This window comes from Mustela putorius, unplaced genomic scaffold, assembly GCF_011764305.1.
Source record: "Mustela putorius furo isolate JIRA1106 unplaced genomic scaffold, ASM1176430v1.1 tig00003901_pilon_pilon_pilon, whole genome shotgun sequence".
NCBI lineage: Eukaryota > Metazoa > Chordata > Mammalia > Carnivora > Mustelidae > Mustela > Mustela putorius.
The window spans coordinates 15220828-15247359 of record NW_025422049.1 but is presented as its reverse complement, the minus strand read 5'-3'; the positions used below and the strand labels follow the sequence as shown (position 1 = coordinate 15247359).

Genomic DNA, 26532 nt, shown 5'->3' with positions numbered 1-26532 from the left:
CTTTACTACAGTTTTCTGCTGTTAAAAAATAAAGCATAACTAGATGTGGGAAGAAAAGTATTTTTATTGCAAGCCATGCTTAAATGATCTATCTAGGAAACACTTGCTTTATAATCACTTTAACAAAGTGAATAAATGCATTTCCAGAACACCTATAATTTTTAAATTAGATTTTGTCTCATTGTCAGTAATGATTTATTGAGCAGCAGCAGCTGGGTATTGAATGGAGCGGGAGATAGACACAGCGCCAGCATGGCGGAGTTGCAAACGTAATTAGACTGTCTGGTAGAAAATGAATGGAAATAGTTGGCGTTGGGGAACTCAGGTTAGCTCCTGTGGAAACAGAGGTTTGATCCTTATGTAGTCAGGTTACCTCGCCAAGAGAGAAGCTCCATATCAGAGCCTAAGCCCACCATCTTTATTCAGAGATGAGCCACAGATCATGAGAGTAAAAGGCCAAGGGGTATGGAAGAAATGCTTGCTCAGCACAGGAGTGAGCCAGTAGCTCTCCTGTTGTGCATTGCCTAAGGGTGAGCCAGAAGCTGTGTTGCGTTTTTAAAGGGCATTCCATTACCGAAAAAGGAAATATGCACAGGTTCACATTCGAAGCTCGAAACACACATAGTATTCCAGTGCTGATGGCTTCTTGCATATTATTTGCATCCTTACCACTGAGTCTAAAACTGAGTTTTCCCCTCAGTATAAAAAGAATCGGCCTTGGTAAATGGTGAAGTCTTTGCATGGTCAGCTTATAAAATCCATATTCACGCCAAATGTATGTGGCTTTCTCTATATGTCATGCAACCTACACACTCACTGTCTAGTTGTTTTCACAGTTGAACCTTTTGTAATTGGGAGCTGCAGCCCCCCGTGTATGCAGTGGGGGACAGCCTCCCCTCACCATCTCCTAAGTCCTCTCTGACACTCTGCCTCTTGTCCTGTCCGTGTACTGATTGGGAAACAACAGATAGGAGTGAGTGCCCTAATGAATGCTCCGTGCTATTGCTCTGGTCTCATGAAACAATCTGGAAGTGAGATGTGCGCATTGATTAGCTGCCTGCAGGGCTGAGTGGAAGAGAAGGGGCATTTTCCCACCGTCTGTGGGTCGGCCCGCCATGAATTTAATCAAGCCCACCCCTGACCTATGGACCAAGTGCATCAGGATAATTACTGAGGCTTATCCTTATTGTTTAACCACCTTTGTCCATTAAGGAATAGCAGTGAAAGAACACATCAGGCCTCTTGTTTCCATGGATTTCCTCCTCTAAGTCTTCGGAGTTTGGAGGCACTAAACGGATTATAGCTATTTTGCTTTCTGTCTTCTAATGAGTAATTTACAACCTGCAAAATTTGAGGATTAAATAAATGGCGCTGTAAAGCAGCTGGTCTCAGTAATGCATTTATTACCTTCTTCAGTTCCCCAATTACAACTGATCACTCTTTAGCGGGGCCATTAATTGTTAGAAAAAAAGGAAACAAGTTTTAATCTTTATAGGCATCTTCTAGCCTAGGATTAGAACTCATAATGAACAGCTTGTCTCTTAGAATCCACAGCCTTATAGCTAAACAAGTACTTGCAGACAACAAGCCACCAGGTTCAGGAAGCCTACATTAAGGCTATAACAAAAAGACCTGTCAGAAAGACCACCCTGTTGAATTCCACTGATAAGGACTTGGACTAACTTTGTTCATTACTCTCAGTGTGTGATCAGCCTCCAATGACTCAATCAATCAACAGGTCCATATTGACCCAGCCCTCTCACTCTCTGCCAGGCACCACAAGTACTTTCTTAGTTTTGATTTCAGATATGTTGCCCTCGTGTTCGCTTAAAGACAACACAGCATCTCAGGTCGTATGCCCTTATTTGGGATTTAAAAAATGTAGTCACCGAAACCATAGAGGAGTTGGAGAGAAAAAGATCCAACAGGAGCTCATAAGGAGCCTGTATTTTTTTGGATCCTAATGGCCAGGCTATGTGTGGAGGATTGGAAAACTGTAGAGCTTCGGGAGAGGTAGAAAAGAGAGGTAGGTTAGTCCTTCTTTCTCTGAGATCCTTCCAATACTACCATCCACCCATCCACCCCTTTGGGCTTTGAGGAGGTAAGAAGGAATTAAGTGGAAGGAAGACAGCGTGGGTAGAATAGAGGGTAGCACGTCGTCGTGAAAAAATTCGGCCCCTATAGTCAGGTAGATCTGGTGTGTCCTAGCTTCACAGCCTACAAGCTCTTGTAGGGACTTTCAACAAGTCACTGAAAACTTTTATAAACCTGTTTCTTTTGTATAAAATGAGGATAATACCTGTCTTGCAGAGTTAGTGTGAAAATTAAATACAATAATACATGTAAATCACTTAGCACACTGTCTAGCTCATTGTAGGAAATATGTGTATATGTATTGTGTGTGTTTGTGTGCGCAGAGAGAGATTATACGAATAGGAAGGTGAGAAATGATCCATTGAGTGGTTTTTACACATTCATAAAGGGAGATTGGACTCCCCACTTCTGCAAAAACTTCCCCTTCACACTGGCTACACTCTGATCACTGCAAAGAGCAGAGGGCTCTGCAGAGTCCTGTAAAATTACAATGAACAGATAACACTGAACGGAACAGGTTAAAGGTGAAGACAGGCTATATGTTTGAAGGCTATTCACCTTTCATTTGGGTTTTTTGCGTGTGTCTTTGTTGTGTCTGTTGAAACGGAACAAGCCCTTTGTGAATGTTGCCAGTTAACATATCACTGATGCAAGGAATTAGCTACTTCCCCCCTAGTTACAAAGTGGTTGGGATTTTTTTAATGTAAATTGTTCAGTGCTAATTGACCTAATTTGCTCATAAAATGCCTTTTAAAGGTCATAGAGTTATTAACTGTACTGATGTTATGAGGTTGGTACCCTTCCAGAGACAGAAAGGAGACAAGCTTCTTACCGTTCCCCACTGCCTGAAGTCTTTGCATTCGACATAATTGGCCTTGAACATGTTGTTCTGTGACCCATGGACATTTTTAGTGTGGTCTCCAATAATAAAGTGCCTTGTTCTTTCTGTTTGCCAAAGTGATCAGGGTTGAAATCAAAAGTCCCCTGTGGATATACAAATCAGTGTTAGCATTCTGCTCATCTTCCCAACTTTTTTTGTCGATTGGAGATATGTACTCTAAAACCTGTGCTTATAATGACCTGATTCTAAGTAAAGAGAAACAATCATCTAGATAAAACAAATCTTTGATTTGTTTTTTTCAGCACCAAAAGAGTGTCTCTTTATGAACTTTGTATTCACAGGTAATTGGGCTGTTCTTGTCAATGGATTTTAATGGAATCTGACTTTTGTGAAATGTCTCAGTGACATCCAGTTGAAGTCCCTACTGGACTGTGGGTGGATCCCTTTACTATGTGTACTTTTCCAAACCTTCACCCTACTTGAAATGAACATTCAGGCTTGTCTTTCAGCCCTTGCTTTAAGCATCGATGAAATGGTAGCAAGCATTGGCTATTTGGAAGACAGTTCCTGGTGTTAAGAAACATCTGAATGTTCAAACCAGTAGTGTATGATGTGAACCACTGACCTTGTAACAGTTGGTCTACTCCTTGGTTGTGCATTGGAATCACTTATGGAGCTTTAAGAACAAATGGTATCAGCTTCTCCCACCAAGGACTGAACCAGAAACAAAGCTCTGTGGCAAGCACTTTCTAGAATCCCGTCTAAGCTGGAAAACAATTCTTCTTCATCAACCCTCTTTGAACATGGTTGTCTAACCAAAAAAGAACACACTCTTACTTTGTCTACATGTTTCCATTTACCCTAGTATAGATATAGATATATAGGTACATCTATATGTTGATATCTGTATCTATATTTATATCAATATTACTCTGTCAAAGCCTTGTTGAAATCCTGGTGCACTCTGGCATTTTCTGGCTTACCAGTCCAGGAACACTATTAAAAAAAGAAATGGCATTAGCTCAGCAGGTACATTCATGATATGCCATTTCTTTTTCAGTTTTACTTCTCCTAAAATGTGGAGTTTATCTTTAAAATGTGCTAGCTGCTGAGTATATAGCACATATTGGTGATGATAAAGCTATCAGTCTGACTACCCATGATCAGGAGTGAATTACCTGTGTGGCCAGAGAGAAGGCAATCTAAAATCAGCCCTGTTGTCTTCACTGCGAGACTTCTTAGTCTCACTTTCCGCACACTTAAAGCACTACACAAATATTCGTTATTTCTTTTACTATAGAGCTAAGGAAATTCTGGTTCGTTTATATGTCTAGAGAAGGGAGTTAAGCAAAAGGGAATCTCTAGCAACTAAAAAACAGCAACTAAGGGCCAAAGTGCTTCTAGCTCCTCCAACCACTGGAACCTGTGTTGTGGATTGGAATGTCTGGGTTTGATGGCGCGTGCTCATTTGGAATTAAAGTCAGACATAAACTTCCTGAGCGCCAGGGAAGCAAGCATACTTTGCTAACACTCAGTCAATATTGTTTTGAATGTATTTCAGGAAGAGCTGGGAGCATTCCCTTCTTTTTCCGTAAACCACTATGGAACAGCAAGGTTTATTGATGGTTTGTTGACACTCCTCCTACTTTGAGGACAAACCTATGCCTGAGAGGAGGGGGCAGTTGGGACAACTGCAACTAAAATAATTATAGAACAGTAACAGGGTTTCTTTTTAATCATAAAAAAATATTGCCTGTCAAAGGATAGACAGCTCTTAAGAATCACTGGTTGTCAGGAATTTAGCATAGGAAAATGGGACCTAGCCATAGGAAAGCTGCAAGTCTCATTTAGATTGTAATTCAGAAGCAGACAGCTCAAACTGGTGAGTTACGACCTAGAAGACAGCCAAAGAAGAAATTGATTCCACAGCAAGCTAAAACCTGAGACTCTGGCCAGGCAAAGGGGAGGGAAACAAAGATTAAAAAATCGGGTGACCGGGGCCTACTATTGGCCAAGACTGATATGCCCTTATCCTAATATCATCTTATCATTCCTCAGTATCCTCAAAGCATAACTTGGGAATAAGCCAAGGATGCATATGCCTTTTGCCCTAATAGGTACCAGACCTTGAACAAATTAGTTAGGTCCCTTGAAATCAAAGTCCCTTCTAAATAGACGAATCATGGAGTGTGATGTTGGGCATCTGCCTAGTGAAATGTACATTGGCATACCTGATTCTATGGCCTTTTAAATCTGTGTTTTTGCCAAGGGAAAATTACTTCCCCCAGAAAAATCTGAGTTTTCTTCATAACTAAAGAGCATTTCTGACTTTTTCTAACCTGGCTTCAGCATCATTTTAGAAGACCTTTTGCATTCTGGTAAAAGGATACTCTGAGGTATCTTATCCAAACCTCTCAGCAGAGAAAGTTTAACTTGACAAAGCCAGTCTTACCTCTGTAGCTGGGAGAAGCAAAGTGCTAACATCATCCCAACCAGCCTGATCTTTTTGGTGCTTCTTGCTCCTTCCTCCCTTTTCTTCCAACTCCTCTTCTTCTTCTTGACCCTCCTCTCCTTCTCCTTCTCCTTCCATAAGGAATTGCCTCAGTGCTTAGATGGCAAAATTCAGCATCACTTTTTTTTTTTAAAGATTTTATTTATTTATTTGACAGAGAGAAATTACAAGTACACTGAGAGGCAGGCAGAGAGAGAAGGAAGCAGGCTCCCTGCTGAGCAGAGAGCCCGATGTGGGACTCGATCCCAGGACCCTGAGATCATGACCTGAGCCGAAGGCAGCGGCTTAACCCACTGAGCCACCCAGGCGCCCCTCAGCATCACTTTTCATCCAGGAGTGGCCGATAAATGTGACAGGATGAGACAAAGATCTTTCTGTTGTCTCTACCAGCTGTACACATTATGTGACTTGAAGAGTGAATCCTATTCCCTGGTCTGCCAGTCAGGAGCTCCATGATCTTGCATGGGTTACTTCCTGCTGGACCTCCATCTCCTCAGCACTCCAAACAAGTGGAAGTTGATGAAATTATTGGTCACCAGTGGACTTCACAAGGCCCTAGAATTCTGTGGAGTTCCTTGGGTTTAAAGGGCCCAAGGGGGAGGTCATGTGGCTCTTGATTCCACCAACACAGGTCCTCTTTCATTTGTTTTCCGTATTAGTCTTCCACATAAGCATGACTTAAATGGAAAGGAGAAATTCACGGGTCTCTTAACTCTGTGTTCTTAGGCTATAGATAAACTCCAGCCTTCCTTGACTGTCAGAAGAGCTGTGGTTTGAGTGGGTATTGTCTTTAGGAGTGCTTTCAGGGAAGTGATCTCCAGGAAAGAGCTCAGAGGTGTTTCATCACCTCCTGAATAAATATGTGTCCCATAAAGAAGGAAGATCCCCCTTTTCCTACTAAGTGAAGACACTTGATCAGGATGGGAATGAAATCTACTGTAGAGGAAACCAGGCTGCCCCACTCTGACAGGACTCTTGGGTGAGAAACCTGGAAAAAGCATCATGGTGATAGAAATGCTCCAGCGATCCATGATCTACACTGTACTCTTGGATGTGACAGGGGAAGAATCAATCCCATTCTATTGGGTGAAGGGCTGTTCAGCTGACGAACTGCATATGAAGTAGCAGTTGAAACCAGTTTATGTGAGCAATCTAATGTTTGGCTCACAGATCATGCCACATTCGAGCCATTTTGATCCTAATACGGTCATTTGGAAAAGCCCCAAAGAAATGGGGAGTTGGTCCCTACCAGCTCTCATGTTCTGAAATGAAATGTGAGCAAATTTATAGTGTTCAGTGGTACCTTAGAACCAGAAATTCAATGTGGGTTGAAGAGAAAATAGGAGGTGGGAAAGTTGGTACAGCAAAACTGTATATAATGCTTTGAGAAATTTTATCTGGAAAGACCAGAGAAGTGGGGCAATAGCAGCAGAGTGAGGATCAGGTGCCCTGGGCCTCCCCAGTTCTTTAGGCTTTGTCTTCATTTCCCTTCCCCAGTGTCCCACCAGCCACCTTCTCTGCCCATTGTCATTTGGCCCCTGTACTTGCCCTGTGTTCGTCTCCTCCTTCTGCTTCTTGCAGCTTTTCTTCTCCATGTCTAGCTCCATTTTGCTTCACTTCTTGTCTGTGTTTATACTTACCCCCATCCCCACTTCCAGATCCCCTCTGGTTCTCAACCTCGGGTTGCCACTCAGGCTGCCCAGGGTTTCATCCTGAGCACACATTGCTTGCTCCGTGTTTCTTGATAAGCACTATTAATCCTGAGAGATTAGAACGAGCACACCCATTGTCAGAGTCATCTGGTCTTTATTTTCTGGCCATAGTCGGTCCTTGATGTTTGAAGGGAGAGCTCTAAAGCAAGGCCGACACCTAATCAGTCAGTGTTACCCAATTACTTTTTGCCATCAACCTGTAAGGGAAAAGGTCTTTAATAGGTTGATTTTAAAGGACTTTTTAAGGATTAAACAACAACAAGCCCCACCACCATCACCACCACCACTGTATTTTGGTGACAGATTAGAACTACTATGCAAGACAAGTAGGTAACAAAATTATGGCATAATGCTTATTCAGTTATCACACTGGACTGTTGGGATAAATAAGTCAACCTATGGAAGAAAACATCAGTTATAAAGTAATCACTTCTTTTTACACATTTGGTCCCATTCACTTTCTTCTTAGAAAGAAGAAAACATAAGGAAGGAAGAGAGAAAGCAAGGAAGAAAGGAAGGAGAGAAGGAAATGGAAGAAAAGAAAGAGAAGGAAGTGTCAGGACCTTTCATGAAATCCATAAACACATCAGAAGCAGCAGTATGCTCTGGCCTTTGACCTCTGAAATCCCAGGTCATGAGTAAACTAAGCCATAAGCTGTCAAGTCACTCATTGCTAAATCACTCTCGTAAAACACTCAAAGGTAGTTGGAAATTCTAAAATGAGAAAGGAACCAGGATAACAGGAGGCTCTAGGCAACAACAAGAGTACGAGCTGCTTATAAACTCTCAACATGGCTATAGACCCCAGGGAATATAGTGTGAAACCTTCTAAGTGGGGACCTGCCCTTTCTCCCCATTTCCAAACAAGTGAAGAATGACCTCAAGAGAGTCCATTTCCTCTGTAGAGGTAGAGGTGAAGTTGCTGACCATGCCTCATTTCTTGAAGAGCCCTTGTCTGCCTCTGCTAGGAGAATTCTTTCCTCAGAGACTGGGAACAGTGTGAGGTGGTATTTGCAGTGGCAAAAGCACAGACTCTGAACTCATATTCCCTGGATTCAAATATTGGCTCCCTCATTGGTAGTTGTGCGATACTGGACAAGTTATAATAATCCCACAGCCCTCAGTCCCTTCATCTGTCTATTAGGAGTCATAATCAAGTCTATCTCAGGGGATTGTTGTGTGGATTAAATCACCTGATAGGAATCACTGAATAAATGTTACCTTTTAATACTTTAGATGGACATAGTATTTATAGAGATACTGAGACACAGATGAAAAGCCCTCTTGGTCTTATAGTTCAGTTAGAGTGTTTTGTTAGATTTTTGTCAGCTAGGCTGGGAGCCTTTCACCACGCATAACATAATTTCCATGGGAAAATGTGTTTTGGGTCCCAAATGTTGAACTTAGAAAGAAATGTTTGTACCACACCCCGTCGTCTTTGTAAATTGATTCTTTAGATCAGTGCCGGAGACTCTCATGGTTACTAACACATTGCCATGTTAAGTCCTCTGGTTTGTTTTCTAGCATCTTAATCCAAACTTTATAAAGTGTTATAATGAACTTAAGTCACAAACTGAAGCTTTTTAATTAAATGGTTAGTCCTGTTGCAAAACTGCCTTAATGAAAATTTATTGGGTACATATGGTTTGTTTGGGGTCCTCTTTGGAGAAATGTGGTAACTTCTAAGATGACAGCATTGATCTTTTTTAACTGAGGAGATTGCCAACAAAGTCAATTGAATTATTCCTTCAACTGGGTAGGGTAGTTTTCTCTGAAGACTTAGGTAAATTTTAGTTGCACATAGGGGTCAGTGAAAATTGTGATGTTTGTGTGTGATTGCCAAGAGATTTAGAGTTATTAAGAATTCTAGAACATCAGGGATGCCTGGGTGGCTCAGTCGGTTGAGCGCCTAACTCTTGGTTTAGGGCTCAGGTCATGTTCTCAGGATTGTGAGTTCGAGCCTTGTGTCGGGCTCCATGCTCAACGGGGAGTCTGCTGGAGATTGTCTCTCTCCATCTCCCTCTGCCCCTCCTGTTCATGTGCACATGCTCTTTCTCTCTCTCAAATAAATAGATAAATATATCTTTAAAAAAAAATTCCAAAACATCAGAAACTTACAGGTAACATAGATATCACCATGAAGAAAGTCACCATTTTTGGCCCTAAGGTGGACTTTGTCACATTATCAAAAAAGGTCAGTAGGTCACAAGGCCTGCATTGCCTCACTGAGGGAATCAGGCAGATCTTGTTTAATGATGTAGCAAAAGATGAATCAAGAGCACTATCTCTGTGCAAGATCAGTCAGAGAAGACTTCAGTTCTGAACTATGTTTCAAGTTCCAGAGACCATAATTCTCTCCCCTTTCTCTCTGGGTTTACCCGCCCCACAGATTACCATGTTGTGGCCATCTTTTTCCAGTTTTCCCTCCCTTTGATGCCATCCCCTTCCATACTCTGCTCCTGGAGCTCTTTTCCTTCTGCCACACTGAGGGGCAGGTCATCAGAAGTTACCACGTGCCAGGCCTGTGCGACTCAGAAAAGGTGCCTTTGCTCATTCTCTGTGTATCTTCTTTTTTTGTTTTGTTTTGTTTTGTTTTGTTTTGTTTTCCTGTGTGTCTTCTTATATGTTTAATAGTTCCCTTTAGGCTCTGAGCTATAATACGCTGTGTAGCCAAGTCTGGGACATTCCCAGCTCGGTGAAATTGATTCAAATATTTTGGCTCTCATTTCGTTCAGCAACAAAAACATTTACTGGGCATCCGTTTGGGAGCTAGCAGCCATAAAATCCAGAGATACCCATGACACAATTCCTTCTTTCACAGTCCAGGAAGGCAGGCCTGGGAACAAGCAACAGGTGTTTACAATACAATGGGAAACTGGATGTCTGAACAGCTCTGGTGGCTGAAAGGAGGGGACAAATGGCTGACTCTCTCTGCAGGGTTACCCACGCTCCTGGTTTGCTTGCGTTCACTACTACAGCCCAGAACAGTCCCCAGAAAACCCAGGTGTTGGTCACCCTCTGGGTCTGGGAGAGAGGGAGAAGCCTTTAAAGAGGAAATGCCATGTGAACTAGAGCTTAAAGGGCAAAGAGAATTTCACCAGGCATTTCAGGGAAATGGGGCCAGTGTCGTAGGCAGATTTAATAGGACAGTGAAACTGCCTTGCATGGTATGTGAGCTTGGGCCAATGTGTGTACCTAGGTGAGTTCGAGGAAAGAAGGGCACACACTGAGGGCGACACAGGTGGCAAGGGGCCCAGTCATGGAGGACCGTGCACGCCACGCCGCAGGATCCTTACTATGTCCTGTGGACTGCTGGTTTTCGGACAACAGCAGCAAGCCCTAGGTTCAAATAAAGCCTTGCTTGGAAGCCTAAAGAAATAGAGAAAAAAAGAAAACTGTCTAGATTGAAACCTATACGTGGGGGCACAGACTCTCAATGTCTTTACAGTGTATCTCCCCGTCCTGCCTCTTTTCCTTCTCAGCTGCTCTCAAGGGGAATTTTGGAGGAGTCGAGTTGGAAAACCACATGTGTGGATCCCAGTTGGGGAGGGGTAGCCAACAAAGAGCTCTTATAACAGCCAGCTCATTTTCTTTGAGTGTTTTCCCTAACTCAGATAAAACCCAAACGTGATCCCTCAAGCCTCTCTTTTCCCTCAATCTTCCCTTCTGTACGACTTGACTTTGTTAGGAAAACCCTTTCTGCTGTGACTGTTGTAGTAGCCACAACTGTGTTTGTCTCCCATTAGCAAGGCAGTGGGTAGCAATTTTCTTTTTACAAAGATAGTACCCAGCTTACGCACAGGCCTTGTTCCAAAAGTTCATTTTTCAGTTAATCATTTGGAACTCAGAGTTCATTTTCCCATAGAAGCGGCATTATGCGTGGTGAGTATATTCCCAGGCGATTCCACAAAGGCCAGTTTAGCCCCTAATATAACTGAAAGTGTGGATTTTTTGCAATGGAAATTAGTTGGAAATAATACTGTTGCAATTAAAACGAAAACAATAGCTGGAAAAAAAATCGTCTGGGTTTTTGTTTCCCTCAAGGGGTAGAACTTGATGAAAAGCAGGTTTAATCCTCGGAAGACAAAAAACATAGATGAGGAGTTCTGTGTCAAGTTTGGCTGGCATAGCTTCTTACATTTATTTTTTCAGTAATGTTTTGGAGGGCTTTTTTTTTTTTTAATAATAATAAAAGCTATCACGTCCATTGTAGAAAATTTGGAAAATCAAAAAATATGTTTGGAACCTAAAGTCACGAGTAATCCTTCCACCCAGAGAGAACCCCTGGGAAAATATCAAGCCCAGCAAACACCAGAGTCATTCTTTTGGTAGAAATTCAGAAGAGGACATGCGTTCTCTGTGAAGCACTATAGAGGTTCATGGCATTGGCTCCATATGCTGATTCCCCTTCAGATCACAGAGCTTTCTGCTCCCGTGCTCCCGTGTGGCCCCAGCCCTACTCAGGCTGCACAACTCTGACGAAGGTCATTTGTAAATTCCTAAATGGAATGGAAAGAGGGGCATGCATTTCCTGAGGTAATGAGGCATGAGCTGAAGAAAGGTGAGGAGGACTATGCGTACTCATGAGGAATGAGATTACGTGGAGGAGAATGTATTGAGCCACAATGCTGAAAGGAAGGTAGGGAAATGAAAGCACGTAAGCATGCAGGCGGACCCAGGGAGCGTGGAGAAGGAGAAAAGCGGGGGATGTGGCTGTGGGTGTGGGTGCTTAGGACTGGGCACAGCTACAGAGCAGAAAAAAAAAAAAAGCAAGTGAAGGACAGTGAACATGGTGGAATTGTGGCCAGTGGAAATAAGACAGTTTCAGCAGGAGGCAACAAATGTAATAAGCACGTCAAGTGATTTTCTTTTAAATAAGGAAACAAAGATGGTTTGTGAGGACAGGTGCTTCGCATGCTAATCGTCCAAGAACAGAAACACCCTGTTTGAACTTAATGTAATATATCTGCTATGATCATGCACCACTTGACTTCAGCCTAATCGATGATTTCCTAAAAGCAGTTTATAAATGCATTCCTATTTCATACTGTTCTGGTTTTGTTTTTGGTTTTGTTTTTTAAAGTCAAGACTAGATGCACAACTGACTTATATCTTGGCTTGGAAGTCCCAATAGCCACCCTGTACATTTGCTGTACATCAGCAAAGGAATTGAAAAATCACAAAGGAGGGGTAGAGGGAAGAAGGTATTGGTTTGGAGGAGGCTGTGTTTACATGTGTTGGGTTTTTTTGTTTTGTTTTGTTTTTAATGTGCTGGGGGAAAAACCAGAAAGTTTCATCGTACTCTATAGAAACCTACGACATTGGAGTTCTCAGCCATCACCACATTAGAGAATCTCCCTCTATGAGATTCTGGGGCTCTTGTGTCTGGTGAGCTTACAATGCAGAGATTCTGGGTTAAGTGGGCCCCAAGTCCTGGGATAGTGGTTCTCAATGTTGGCTATGAATTGGAATCTCCTGGAGAACTTAAAAATCACCGATGCCTGCCTTCCATCCTCAAAGGTTTCCACTTCATTGGTTTAGGGTGAGAAACTGGGCACATGGGTCTTTTAAATTTCCCCAGGTGATTCCTATGTGCAAGCAATTCTGAGGACCTTTAGTTTGGTCCATTGTTTTAATTACCTAGGTGGATTAAACCGGTTCTCAAGTGTGGTCCTGGAACCAGCAGCTTCCACATTAACAGGGAATTTGCTTGAATACAAATCCTTTGGGCCCCTCTTCAAATTTACAGACTCAGAAATTCTATGGGTGACCTAGGAATTTGTTTTAACAAGCCTTCTAGATGATTCTGATTCATCCTAGAGGTTGACAGCCACTGGACAAAACAGCCCTTCCTAACCTTTTCTAATGTACACCTGTGGAAATTCCCAGGAGGGAGGAGACAAGTCTGTATCAGCTGATGAAAACTGGTCCAGGAAAGGACTTTGATAGAAATACTTATAATAATAATAGTAGGAGCCATTGTGGGCAAAGGGGAAAAGGGTTGGGGTAGGGGGCAGAATAATTGGCTACAAAACCCAGGCAAATTCAGGAGGGAGCATGGCTTCATAACAGTTAAGGCACTGTTCATCTAGGCAGACATAACCCTGGTGGCAGTACCTGTAGGGAAAACTCTTACTTATCCTTCAAAACCCTTTTCAGATGCCAACCTCCTCTGTGAAGCTTCCTCTGAGCTCTAGGGTAAATGGCTTCCTCCTTGTATTGAACACTTACTCTATCCTTCCATTAGCTCTTGTCTCACTGTATTATAGCTACTTATGTCTCGCTCCCTCACTCAATTGTGTGCTCTTTGAAAGCAGGGCATCCTCTTACTCATCTTTGGGTATCTATCTTATTTTGGCCATCATGAGCCTTCAAAAGATGGGTTTACCTTTGTGAATTAATCAGGGACCTGGATCCCTCTCTCGCCCCTGAAGGTAAGGACCCTGGATTCCATCAGCACGCAGTGAGTCCATTAGTCTCTCAGGGGCCAGCCCTACAGAACAAAAATCTCAGAGATCTATTAGCAACTGGTTATTTTTACAGAGGATGCATACTTGTCAGGTTTCAAGACTCCTAATATCAACTTTTCTCATGTTTTCTCTTAGTATAGGTAGACTTTCATGAGAAATCTACTTCTAATCTATAGGGATACATCTGCCACAGGACAAAAGTACTTGAGTCCTTGGGTCTCACAGGTTACTTTTCATCCAGGCCCTACGATCCTCTGGTTCTTTGTGCTTCTCTAATTCTGTAATGTACTCTGTTCATCCCTGGTCGGCTCACCGGCATTCTTCAAACAAGATAAACACTTAGTAAATTACAATCACTTTCGTCACCATGCCCTCTGGAGGTTGTACGCAGGTCAACATGATTGGGTGTACCCATGTTCCCCAAATCTTCAGAGTCACAGATGCACAGGCAATCCCTAGGCTTAATTTCCTAGGTGGTTAATCACTCATTCATTATAAGTGGCTTTGTACTGCCTTAACTCTCAAAAGGACAACCTTATAACTTTATTTCCAACATTTTCAGGGTGGGGCCCCTCAATGTCACCTCAGTTACTGCCAAAATGAATGATTTCTAAATGTTATAGACACTTTGAAATATATGCCAGTGTCATTCTCTAAAATGGAACTTTTAAGACCCAGAGTCTAAACTGGAAGAAACTGGATTTGTACCTTCTGTGCCAACTCACGATCCTAATTTGTGTGTGCTGAATGGATTTTTCTGTTTTTTCTTTTTCCTCTTTTTTTTCTTTCCTGTAGGCATTATATCTGATAGCCACTAATGGAACCCCAGAGCTCCAGAATCCCGAGAGACTGTCAGCTGTGTTCCGTGACTTTTTAAATCGTTGTCTTGAGATGGATGTGGACAGGCGAGGATCTGCCAAGGAGCTTTTGCAGGTGAAAATAAAATAGGACAATTACAAAGACAGAGCGATTATATTGAGCTTTTCCATCTCAGCGTGTGACAGTAAGAGAGCTGTGCCAAGAGATGTCTAGTTTGAGTTGGGCATTTGATTTTAGGCCACAGGCACCTAAGTAGGGGCATGCGTCTAAGACATGATTGATTGGCATGTTGCCCTTCTTCTGAGAAGCTGGCGGTTTAATCTATAAATCTTTTTTGTTCTTCCTGGAGTCTTATTTTGCAAGGAAAAAAGAAAACTATGAAACCTCTGGTGTTGCTGTTTTGTTCTAAACTTTACTTGTGCCCCTGGATGTTGTGTGCAGGTGTTCTTGGCCGGAGGTAATTCTCTACATAACTATGCAATTATTTCCATGGCATTTGCTACTCTAATGCTTTACTGGTCAAAGCCCCTTTGCTTGTGATGCCAAATGGCAGGCACCTGCTTGCCTGGGTGAGTACCATCCAGTGGTGAGTGCCTCTGTAACCATTTGTCCTTTTCATGGCTCTCAGGGATTCGTCTAGCTGATGATCATGAGTACCAATTGTGTGTCAAATTCCTTACACACATTATCTCCTCGAATTCTGAAAACAACTCTGTAGGGTAGGTGGGATTATCCAGTGTTACAGATGTAGAAATTGAGGCTTACACAGCCATCGAGTGGCAAAACTGGAATTTGAGCCCCGGATTGTCTGACTCACCCCCGCACAAACCCACAAACTGATTTAGAGAAAAAAATATATACTTAAATGGATAAAATAACACATGCCCAGGATGACACATAGAACTCCAGCGCTGGGGACCATTCTTCGGAACATGTGTCAAGCCCTGGACCCTCCAAGACTGCATATTCTCTGTGACTTTGAACACTTAATCCAGTTAAACACAAGGAGCTATTTGGTTACTTAGGGTATTAACCCCAAGCTCAGTCTGTTCCAGGCAAAAAAGAGAAAAAAAAATCATTCTTACTGCTTCTGAAACCCCTCCAGAGATGGAAAGCCAACCCCCAGGTCAAAAATAACCCATCCCAACCCAAATCACACCTGGGATAAACTGAGTTCCAGGAATCAAAAGGGCTACACCTTCACTTTTCTGCTGTGAGCATTTCACAGGCTGTTCCAGGGGCTTGAATTTCAAATCTGCAATGGCCCTTCATTGATCCTCTCTTTAAGCCAGCTTCAAATCTCAAATGAAAAAACCTGAACTTCAGAGTGCCTCACTCCCACCTCTTCACCGCTCCCACCACCAGAGACACACCCTGGTACACGTTCCAAGGAGAAGTGATGAGATGGGTTCTCTCAATGCAGTTACACAGTTATATAGATCATTGAGTTGGTTCCTTTCCCAGCAGCACTTTGATCTGAAACAGTCAGCTAAGTAATGGGCAAAACTATATTCTGAGTCTAAATTGAATAGTTTGTTTGTTGCCTCTTTCCATTTACATGTTAACAATAACCTGTGTATTGCCCAAAGTCCATAGAACACTGTTCTCTGACTCCAGCCTATCACTGCCCATTTCAGGGGCTAGAAAACAGAGGAATGCATGATATTCCTCTGCCCTCCCTAGAAGAGCTGAGAAAAGACACAGGTCTTGAGTGTTCATGTGCCTTTCTGTATGGCCTAAGTCAAGTCTCTGTCCATCAACTGACGTTTTTTGAGCAACTTCAATGAGCAAGGCTCACTGCAGTGGACAATAAAAACCCTAGAGGCATGATTCCTACTCTCTGGAAGTTCACAATGTCCTTGGGTATATGAAAAAAACAACACAAGGTTTTTTAAAGATTCTTCAAACCCAGGGGCTAATCCTACAATAAAGACCATGGTTGATTAGAGAAATACTTCTATAGGTGATGGTGATCAGAAAGTGTCTACAAATGGGGAAGAGTTCTGCTTAGTCTTGAAGGACAAAGCAGCTTTAACTGGTTGAGGTAAACAAGGGAAGAGATTTCAGATGGAAGGATTATAGTGTGACCTAAGGCATAGGTTGAGGCAAGGTTGAAGGTCACAGAAAATAAAGCAGACAGCCAAAGCAAAGAGGTGCAGTCAGGAGACTGTAAGAGATAGGGCCATAGAGGGTCTTGAACACCAGGCTATAGAACTGGAGGGGCTGTAGCCAGTGGGAAACCCTGAACATATCTGAGGGACGACCTGGCAACAGCTTTGTTTAGGAAGGTGAATCTGGTGGAATACAGTAAGAATTAACAACAGGACAAAATGGCGGCAGAAAGATCAAGAAGGACTTATGGTTGTAGTCAAGGGTTCAATTGATTTGGGCTGACCTAGGGAAGGCAAGAGATAATGGTAGAAAGCATTGAGAAGAAGGTACTCGATAGGTGATTACATGTAGAACCTAAGGGAGAAGAAGACAAAAGTGACTTCAGAATATCAAACCAATGGTAGCATGCAGTAAAAGCAAAAATGATGAAGGATAACTACCATGGCTAGTATTTCTTGGCCTCTGTATAGCTTATAAGGAACTGTCACTTACTTACCTCATCTAACCATTGTCATAAGCAGAAGAGAGATTTAAATATAGGTTCCGAAGCCTCTGTAGCTTACATCACACGAGTGCCCTGTTTGGGAGCCTTTTTAACATACCTTTTTAAAATGTTGACTTCAAGAGGACAGAAGGACATTTGGGAAGGAGATACCCACTAGGCAAATGGAGAACTAGGACCAGACTCCAGGAAAGGGATTAGGTCACACCATATTGATTTGGGAGTCATCCCTGTAAAGCTGATGAGAGGTCAAAACCATGAATCATGGGGCACCTGGGTGGCTCAGTGGTTTAAGCCTCTGCCTTCGGCTCAGGTCATGATCTCAGGGTCCTGGGATCGAGCCCCACGTCGGGCTCTCCGCTCAGCGGGGAGCCTGCTTCCCCCTCTCCCTCTGCCTGCCTCTCTGCCTACTTGTGATCTCTCTCTATCAAATAAATAAATAAAAATCTTAAAAAAAAAACCCATGAATCAAAGTGAGCACTCAGAGGAATTAAGTTGGAAAAAGAACAGGATAAGCACTGAGCTCTGGAAGGTGGGAGAAGGAAGGATAAGCAGGGAAGAAGCTAGAAGGAGAGGAGTCAGTGAGTGTGCATGGGCAAGAGAACCAAGCTGTAGAATGTCACAGGTTCCCAACGAGGAAAACTTTTCCAAAAAGGAAGGGGTATTCATTTGTATTACATACTACAGAGGGGCCAAAAGAGAAATGGTGGAAGCACAGCTCTGGGTTTTAGCATTTGAGAAGCCATTGGCTTCAGGGTCAAGAGCCCCCAAAGCATGAGAGCTGCCCCAGTTAAATGTCTCGGTTTGAGACAATCAGCAAATGAGATGGTTGCAAACATAGTGGACTTTTCATAAGACCCTCAACTCTGAGTTTCTGGCTCTGCCAATCAGCTGCCATAGGATTTCATGACCCTGAATGACAAGAAAATCTGAAGGTCAAAAGCTGGCACTGTTTTTAATAAAATCATGTTTAATCAGATGCTCAAGATACATTTATCTGAGTGAAAAAAGGGCTGCTTGACAATGTAAAGTAATATACTTGTTGGAGGAAAGGATCCCAGTAATTCCTCCTCTTCTTTTTTTTTTTCCTTTTGTAGCATCCATTTTTAAAATTAGCCAAGCCTCTCTCCAGCCTGACTCCTCTGATTATCGCTGCAAAAGAAGCAATTAAGAACAGCAGCCGCTAGGACTGCGAGCCTTACCCCACACCATCTCCCTCCTGAGTAAGACTGAACTGAAACTCTGCTGCAGGAAAAGATGGAAGAAAAGACAGTCAACTGGGGTGGGGGGCGGGGATCTTTAACTTTCAAATGAATAGAAACTTCTTATAACCCTTTTTCCTACTCCCTCAGATTATGTAATTTATTTGTAAGCCTGAATCGCAGCCCGACCAGGGCAGCAATGTCGAAGTGGCCGTCAAGTGGTCCCTTCTACCGTGAAGCGAAAGAGCCAGTAGTGAATCCCCTCGTTTTGTGCATTCACTTTGAAGAAAAAAAGGGTTTCTCAAAGATGCACACTCCCTCTTCATAGTGTCGTGTTCGTTTTTAAGTTAGAGAGTAGTCCCTCTTGCATTTGAACCTCCTTCAAAACTCCTTACCTAATGTGATGTTTTTCACTTGCATTGTCATTAGATGTCCAGAAAAAAAAATGTCAAAACTTTTTTTTTTAAAAAGAAAGCAAAAAGCAAAAAGCAAAAACAAAACCAAAAAAAAAACCACAAAAAACAAAATGAAACAAACAAACAAAAAATACCCCAGAGCAAGTACTGTGTGAACATGTGGAAGTCCATGCCCCTAATAGAGTTGCAATTTTTTATTCTTCTTCTATAGTGGTGGCTTGGTTTGTGTACCTGTTTTTCTGCATTTGTATTGGAAAAGGTTTCTTTTCAGGCATTTTTCCAAAAGCAGAGAGGAATATGTATGTTCAGGAAGGGCTTTTAAAAACTGTCCACCCAAATAATGCTCAAATGGTGAGATCCTGTCACATTTTCATGACGATGCTTAAGATAGTTGACGTATCATTTCTGTAAACCAGCTTGTTCATCTTTGTGATGCCTGACAAAGGACACACTGAAACTTATGGCCTTCCTATTGGGTGAGTCCAGGTCCTCAACCTTGGAAACCCTGATAGGAGAAACCATTCTTAAAGCTGGGACTTTCTCTGGGAACTAAAAGGAATGCAAGAGGAGTGTGCAATACTGAGATCTTTGTTGGACAGAAAGAAACAAAAATCAAGAGACCTAATTTAGTCCTCTCTTGTGCTTGTGGGACATAGGCATTGTCAAATAGGCACATTAGGAAGACATAGACCCATTAGCCAACATTTGCTTATGATCAGAATCATGTGACATGTTATAACATTTTTTAAATATCTTAAAAGACCTGGAGAACAGAGATTTTGTAAGTATTCGGCCCTGTCAGGAATGAGAGGTCTGTGAAAACTATATCCCAGTCAACATTTGGCTCCAAGTATTTGCTCCCATTTTCCCTCTGTCTCACTGATTTCTATTTCAGGATATAGCATGGTCAGCCATCATCCTCTGAGCTTTTGAATTTCAAAAACATGTTCAGACAGATCTGGAAATTCTCCAGTAAAAAATAATTAGGGTTTGTACTCATAGATCTCAAGAAGTAGCAGTCCAACCATGTATATACTTATTAAAAATCTAATGGTTGGCACTTCCTGAATCTTCTGAGAGCAGAAAAATATCTGGAGGGTGGCTGCATAGAAAAAGGATAAGCTTCTCTTTAAATGTATTTTCACTTTTGTAAATTCTGCAAAGTAGCCTCTCTAAGCCTTGGAGAAGCTGACAGTTGATGCGATAGAAGGCTTCTTGATTTGTAACATACGAGAATCTGAATAAGAACATATCTACATTCAGCAAGAGAGAGAAAGAGATCAATGGCCTGGGCCTCTCTTCTTCTCTGCTAAGGTACATCTGTCCATCTAACCATCCATCCATTCCTTAAAATGCAAGCAGTTTCTTTAAAGAGTTTCTGCTAACCATACAGTACACGTGTTTATGTTTAGGAAATGGCACCACTGGTGGATTTCCTATTTTCTTTTTTTTTTTTTGATGATAAAAGTTGAGAGGAACTTGACCCCCCCCCCCCCAGAAAACATCCACAGTGAAAGAAAACAGATGGGAAAAAAAAATTAAATGGCAACATTCATTTGAAGCATGCTGTGTTCTACTTTGCAAAAAGGTAGTTGGGCCTGAAATTTTTAATGCCTCACTGTTCTAATGAGAGAGAGAGAGAGAGAGAGAGAGAGAGGCCTTAGTTTTTATTTCATTTAAAGTTAAATATTTTTTTAATGTTTCATTCCTAGTGCCAGGGAATTCGATGAAATAATACCTGGGGTGTGAATAGAATTCAGTACACTAACTCCACCTTGCCAGTGGAGATAACCACAAAGCTTGTCAGGAGAACCTAGTTTTTGATTAGTGACCCTTATGTCAAAAAGGCCTTTTTGGCAGGGAGAGACCTGGAGCAGTGTTCCAGAAAAATGGTTGCTCTTTGATGCCTTCAGTTTTGCATATTAACAATGAGGAGCCAGAGACTTCTTCACCATATCCCCATTGTACCAAGATTCTATGGTAATATAGTGCAGTAGGATTTATCCTTAAAGATTTGTATCTATGTAATTTTTAAATGAGAACAGCTTCTAAAGCCCCTCCCCCATGTTGGAGAGTTTTGTATATTTCTAATAAGTATTAGTGAGAAGCTGTTTCTCCTGCCAAAATGGTGGTGAAGGATTCATATTGGGTACACTTGAACAACTTGGACTCCAGGTGGTTAATCGTTTATTCCCTTTCTCTGGATTTTTTTTTTAAGCTCATCTTGACACAGATGAGTCTCTCCAGATCTTTAAAGTTGCTAGGGTGCCCAGAGATAATGAGGGCACTTTGTGGAATGTTGATTCCAAAATGTCCTGAGATAGGGATAGGGCAGTGGGAAAGTCAGGGAAGGGTGAGAAGCACAGTAGAGATTATTTATTTAAGAAAGAACATTCATGTTGTAGCAAGGATCCGGTACGTTGTCATGATCCCACAAGGATTTTTTTGGATGACACAATCCCCTCAAATCAGTCACCATGCTGGGTAATGACTTCGTTCTTGCTGATCTCGTCTATGTGTCACTGTAAATATTTGTGTGTCCATGTTCCGTTTTGGCTACTGGTTGGCCAAGTCATGTAAGAAGATTTAACTCAAGTATTTATTCTTTAATTGTGTTACTCAGATTTCTTCAGGCTTGTGGATTGCACCCCCAATGTTGAGTTTTAACCACCTGATCCCCCACATCTATCCCTCCCCTATGAAGCACATTCCATTGCTAAAAGAAAAAGAAATATGAAATTGCTTCCTGTCTTCTGTATAACTGTTTTTGATAGTTTGAGATGTTTGTCTATAAAGGTTATTTCTCAGCTCAAAGATCGTGTAAATAACTATATTCCTTTGCTCAGTGGGTTATTTCTAATGAGGCTGCCAGTTCTCAGAATCTATCAGATCACTTTTAAATAACATAAACAGGGATTACAACTTTGTCAAACTAAGTGCGCATAACGGACAAAGACTGGGAACACAGGTTGTTGAAATCAGTTGTGTTAGGGTGGTGGAATTATGCAAAAACATTTTTTTTCCTCTTAAAATTTCATTTGGTGTTGTTATCATATTGCTTTATAATAAATAAACAGCAGAAAGGGGGCTATAGAGACATAGAGAAGACACCAGAAGCAGATGTCTTCTGGCCAGAGCCCAGAGCATGCAGGGCACAGATATTTGCTAGTTACAATTAATTCCATAGCCTTCATATTTGCCTGGGTGCTGAGGTTGGCACACACTCAGGTATGGCACATGCTTTCTTAGGGGACTCTTATCTCTAAGTGGAACCTAGGGAGATGTTGCTTTTCGAACTCCCGACACATCCTTCTGCTTTAAAAGTGGCCGCCTTTCACTTGGGCGTGGCAAGGAGATTTCTGTTTAGGTTACTGTAGATTGGGTGGGATGACATTTTATTCACCCCCTTGAAAACATCTGGTTCGGGCATCCCCCCTCTGGCTCATGTTAGCAGATTTTCAGGTTGAATTTTAGAAGCAGAGAAGGATGAATCCCCTAGCTCCCACCATGTCCTTGTCTTGTATCATTCAGGTAGGGTTCTCCTGTTAGTGACCAGTGGGCAAGTCCCTTTGATTTCAATAGAAGTTATGACTTGCAATTAAAAGCTAACTGTGAAAACATGAAGACAAATATTTTGAGCCACCTTTGTCTGTTGGGCTTCAGTTCCTGTTAGCTTTGGCCGGAGATGGCCTCCATGTGCTTTTCATGTCACCTGATTTATAGGTTGTGAGCAGTGACTACTGTCGTTTTTAAAGAGCAAGAGGGAGACCATCTATCCCAAGAGAGGAATTTTTCTCTAACTCACCAAAGTAATTGTAGGTGATGAGTTTTATAATGAGATAGCGGTCTCAGATGTTACTCACTTTCCCCAAGAGCCGACTTTATACCTGGAGAACCCACTTTTCATTGACCATCCTCAACATAAAAATGCTTCCAGGAGTTCTGATCCCTGCCTTCCCCACTCAAATCTTCATGGTCCTTTTCTGAGCTACTTGCAGTTGATATTCAGGTATACACAGGCATGGCCAGTGATACAAGCTTCTCCCAGTCTCTGAGCAAGAGCAAGAGGACTGAAACTCAGCATTTGTAAATGGATGATCTAATAGGCCTGGGATTTCAAGTGAACTTTACATGCAATTCTGAACACATATTTGCATGTGGCTTGGGAAGGAAAGACATGGTACCTTGGAAGAAATGGAAATATTTTTCCTAAGAAAGAATTTTTCATAAGAGATTTGGTTCCAATATAATCCTTTCTGTTGGTTAGCTTTAATTGTCTCACTCCTTTTCTGACCCTTTACTGACCAAATGAATATTACCCAACTCCTCATGCATTGGGATGTCTGCTTGATATTACACAATATCTCACTGAATCTGCAAATGCGGGAATGTAGCTAGCATCTCCATGTGCATACTTCCATGTGCAAGCCTACGTTACAAGTAGCATTTCCTGCCATGTAGTACAGTCAGACTTGCAGGATAAACTGATAGAAACTGGTTAGTGCTCTCAGAGTTTCCTTGGAAGCTGCCATCAGGTGACTGCAACCAGCAGTGAGGGAGGTACCGTGTTCACGCGGTTTAGTACCTGAGAGGAAATCAACAATTATAAAGAAGCTGGCAGACAAAGTGGAAGGAGTATGAGACTAGGAACAAGGAGACCTGGATTCTAATATAGGGTCTGTTGCTCACTTTTTTTTTTTTTTACATTAAAACACTTTTCTCAATTTATTTCCACACATGGATACATTGTCTTGCTAAAACATATGATACTCAGTGGTAGACATCATGACACTTCATCCTTCAATCTTCCTTCAACAAATATTTGAGAATTCAAGGAATGTTCTCTATATAATCACAATACTATTACTATACCCAAGAAAATTAATAAAAATTTCATAATAACTTTCAATGTCTGATACATATTGAAATTATCCTAATTGCCTCCAAAATGTCATGGATAGCTGTTTTTCTGAACCAGAACTCCACTAAAATTGACACTGAGTTTGTTTGTAATGTCACTTCCATTTCTTTTTTTAAGTAATGAAATATATTTATATGTTTATTTAATTTTATTATTTAATTATTTTTTTGCTCACTTTTCATAGCTGTTCCTTCATCTGTAAAATAAGGGTATTGGGCAAGATGACATTTGAGGTCTTTCCACAAGTTCTATCCTTTTCTGGTACCGAAGCTTGCCTTACAAATCCAGCCTGCTATAGTGATGGATGGCAAATATCGCATGCTTAAGCCTGGGTTTCTTGTGTTGCCGCTAAATAATAGAAACATGTAAGATGATGAGGGGGGTGGAAATAACCCTCAAGTAAATGAACATAACACTAGGGAATGTTGATAAAACTTGTGGCAGCCTTCCCAATCCTCACAGTTGTTTTGTTTTGTTGTTGTTTTAATGTCTTTTTTCTGTGGTGTGTTCCCAGTTTCTATTTTCCATATGCTCTGTATGTAGTCTGGTTTTCATTAAGCTGTGGCCAGTATTTGCTACTAGAACAGAAATACACTGTCACACTTGCTAGAACGAAACTATGTTAGGGCCTCTCTTTTCCTATGAAGTGATGCTGGGCTTTGTAGACTTTACTTTGTGAATGGCACAAGATGGCAGAACCCATGCATTTAAACGGCTGGGACTATTGAGAGCGAACATAAGCACTTGCAGGTTGCAGAGAAAGAAATGAAAATAGAAGTGCATGTTATTAGCATTGAGGAGTGTTGACAAATCCACTTGTTGGGAACCAAAGATAGCGTTTCTGATGACAACTCCATGGTGATCGGCCAGTTGTAGGACTACATTGCTGGAGAGAGGGTACACTGGAAGTCAGTTAGTCCCAATGCCATGCCTGCTAGCAGAGTGCCAACCAGCCCTGAGTGCGAAATTCAAGTTCAGTGTGTGTGCTTGTGTGTGGTGTGCTTTATGGACCCGCATATACTATATTCATTAGTGATGATAAGACCTTTCACAGAATCCTATAACCATTAGTGTGGGTTGAGTTTTAAATCTCGGGGCATCAGCTGGGAGGAGTCTGATCACAGGGAACTGATGTCTACTGGGATTATATTCATGATATCCAGACAAAACAAGTTGAGGAGGATCTATATTTTCATTTTTTATCAGAGTTGTATCTCATTTGGTTGTGTATTACTTTTGTTCAAATGTGTTCCCTGTAAACCCATGTGTAGTGAAATTCTTCTGTAACTTTGAATTAAAGGTATTTATGGTCTTTTTGTTTGTTTGATTTTTTTCAGTAAGTTATTTCTTTTGTAGACCTGCTGATGGTGTGGTCCCATCCTTCTGACCTCAGCTTCTGACTTTTTTTAAGGACTTTTGTTTCCAATATCGTTATTTTAAATTGTGGTTGAAGCAATAGAAAATTGAAATATGGATTGTGCATGACTGTGTCTTGAGTGTAAAAATATTGCAATTTGAAACTTGGACCTAAAGTATTGCAAATAAAAATGACAAACATCAACAAACTGGTGCTTCTCTGTTCTTTCACCATCCTGCCCACACCCTTGGCACTGGCTGCTTTACAAGCTCATGGGGAAATGCCCAGCCTTCATAAGCCAAGCAGGAAACATCCTGTGGATTCTGCCACTAAGTAACTCAGGGGGGTTCCATAGGGTGTCCCATGGAATAGCTCAGAACATGGTTTTTACTTGGAATCGCGCTTGTAAGTTCCTGTGTTCTCCCAAGTGGCTCAGCTTGGAGTGAATGTTGTAACTAGAGGAGTCTCGTCTTACTTGTATATCCTTCCAAAGGATATACATTCCCACAAAGTTAAAAGTAACAGACTCTGCTACCATTAGCGGGAGAGATGGATAAAATGTGCACAGGATCTCTCTATGTTAGTTCTTACAACTGCATGTGGCTCTTCGATGATCTTGATAAAATTTCCAATAAGAAAAACAATGGACTACATGATACCTCCATCGTCACATTTCAGAGATCATGGCAAGTAGGTAGGATGTGGGAGGGATATTGTACCCTAACCCACCTCCACCACCAGCTATCAATCGCTTTGGTATCAAGAAGTTGCTCCCCAACTTCATTTCAATTTGGGTAGTAAGACTGCCCACTCTCTCTTCTAGGCACTTCTGAGGCCTCACTGGGAATGCTGGGAACTCAACTGTCATTGCTTATGAGTTCTTCCCCATAGGGTGTCAGTTGGCTCATCAGCCTATGGTGTCACATGAGAATAAAATACTTGACAAGAAACAACTTTTAACTTTACAGCAGACAAAACTGAATTGCTGTACTTTAAAATACAGGAGGGGGTGCCATGTTCTTACCATGCTACAGTACAGAAAAAGGCTCTTGACATTGTGTCCTGAAACCCTGCAATAGGGCACGAATGATTAACTCCACTGCACTTTCCACATCCTTTTTCTAAATTTTTGAGCAGACATTAGCAATGGCAGTTAAAATCCCATTCATATTTAAGTGGTTGTATGACATAATTCAAAAAAATTTTTAATCACTTAAAATGATACAGTCACTCCCCTAGCATTCAAGTAGAGAGCCGGAATTACTGAACTGTTCCCATTCAGGAAGATTTTTATCCCCAGTGTTACTGGTCCATTGCTGCCTTCAGCAATGTTTCTTTTCTGATATTAGGTGTGTCGTGTTTGGTAATTTTTTTACCTGAAGCAAAAGTGCATATGTCATAATCTGCTTTCAGGATATTTCTTTCATAGTACCTGACTGGAAAAAATGATCTTGTCCAATCTTGTTCGTTTATAATTTGGAGTCTTCTAACCCTCTTGGATAAATACTATCTGGATCCTGTGTGTGACCACCAGTCTTACCAACACTAACCCATCGAACATCAAAACAATATAA

The 26532-nt window shown here is 41.7% G+C and overlaps 1 protein-coding gene across 7 annotated transcripts in view; it reads left to right on the top strand.

Annotated features, from left to right (window-relative positions):
- Positions 1–25162, top strand: part of PAK3 (p21 (RAC1) activated kinase 3) — a 247269-nt gene extending 222107 nt beyond the window's left edge. For 2 of the 7 annotated variants that reach the window (XM_004769077.3, XM_004769075.3), the window contains 2 exons: positions 14425–14562; positions 18160–25162. In XM_004769077.3, the coding sequence (XP_004769134.1) occupies positions 14425–14562; positions 18160–18249 (228 nt within the window). In that variant the 3' untranslated portion in view covers positions 18250–25162. Of the gene's footprint in view, positions 1–14424; positions 14563–14889; positions 17348–18159 lie in introns of those variants that run through there. The other 5 variants (XM_004769074.3, XM_045068264.1, XM_045068266.1 and 2 more) reach the window with 4 other exon arrangements.
- The last annotated feature ends 1370 nt before the right edge of the window (positions 25163–26532 follow it).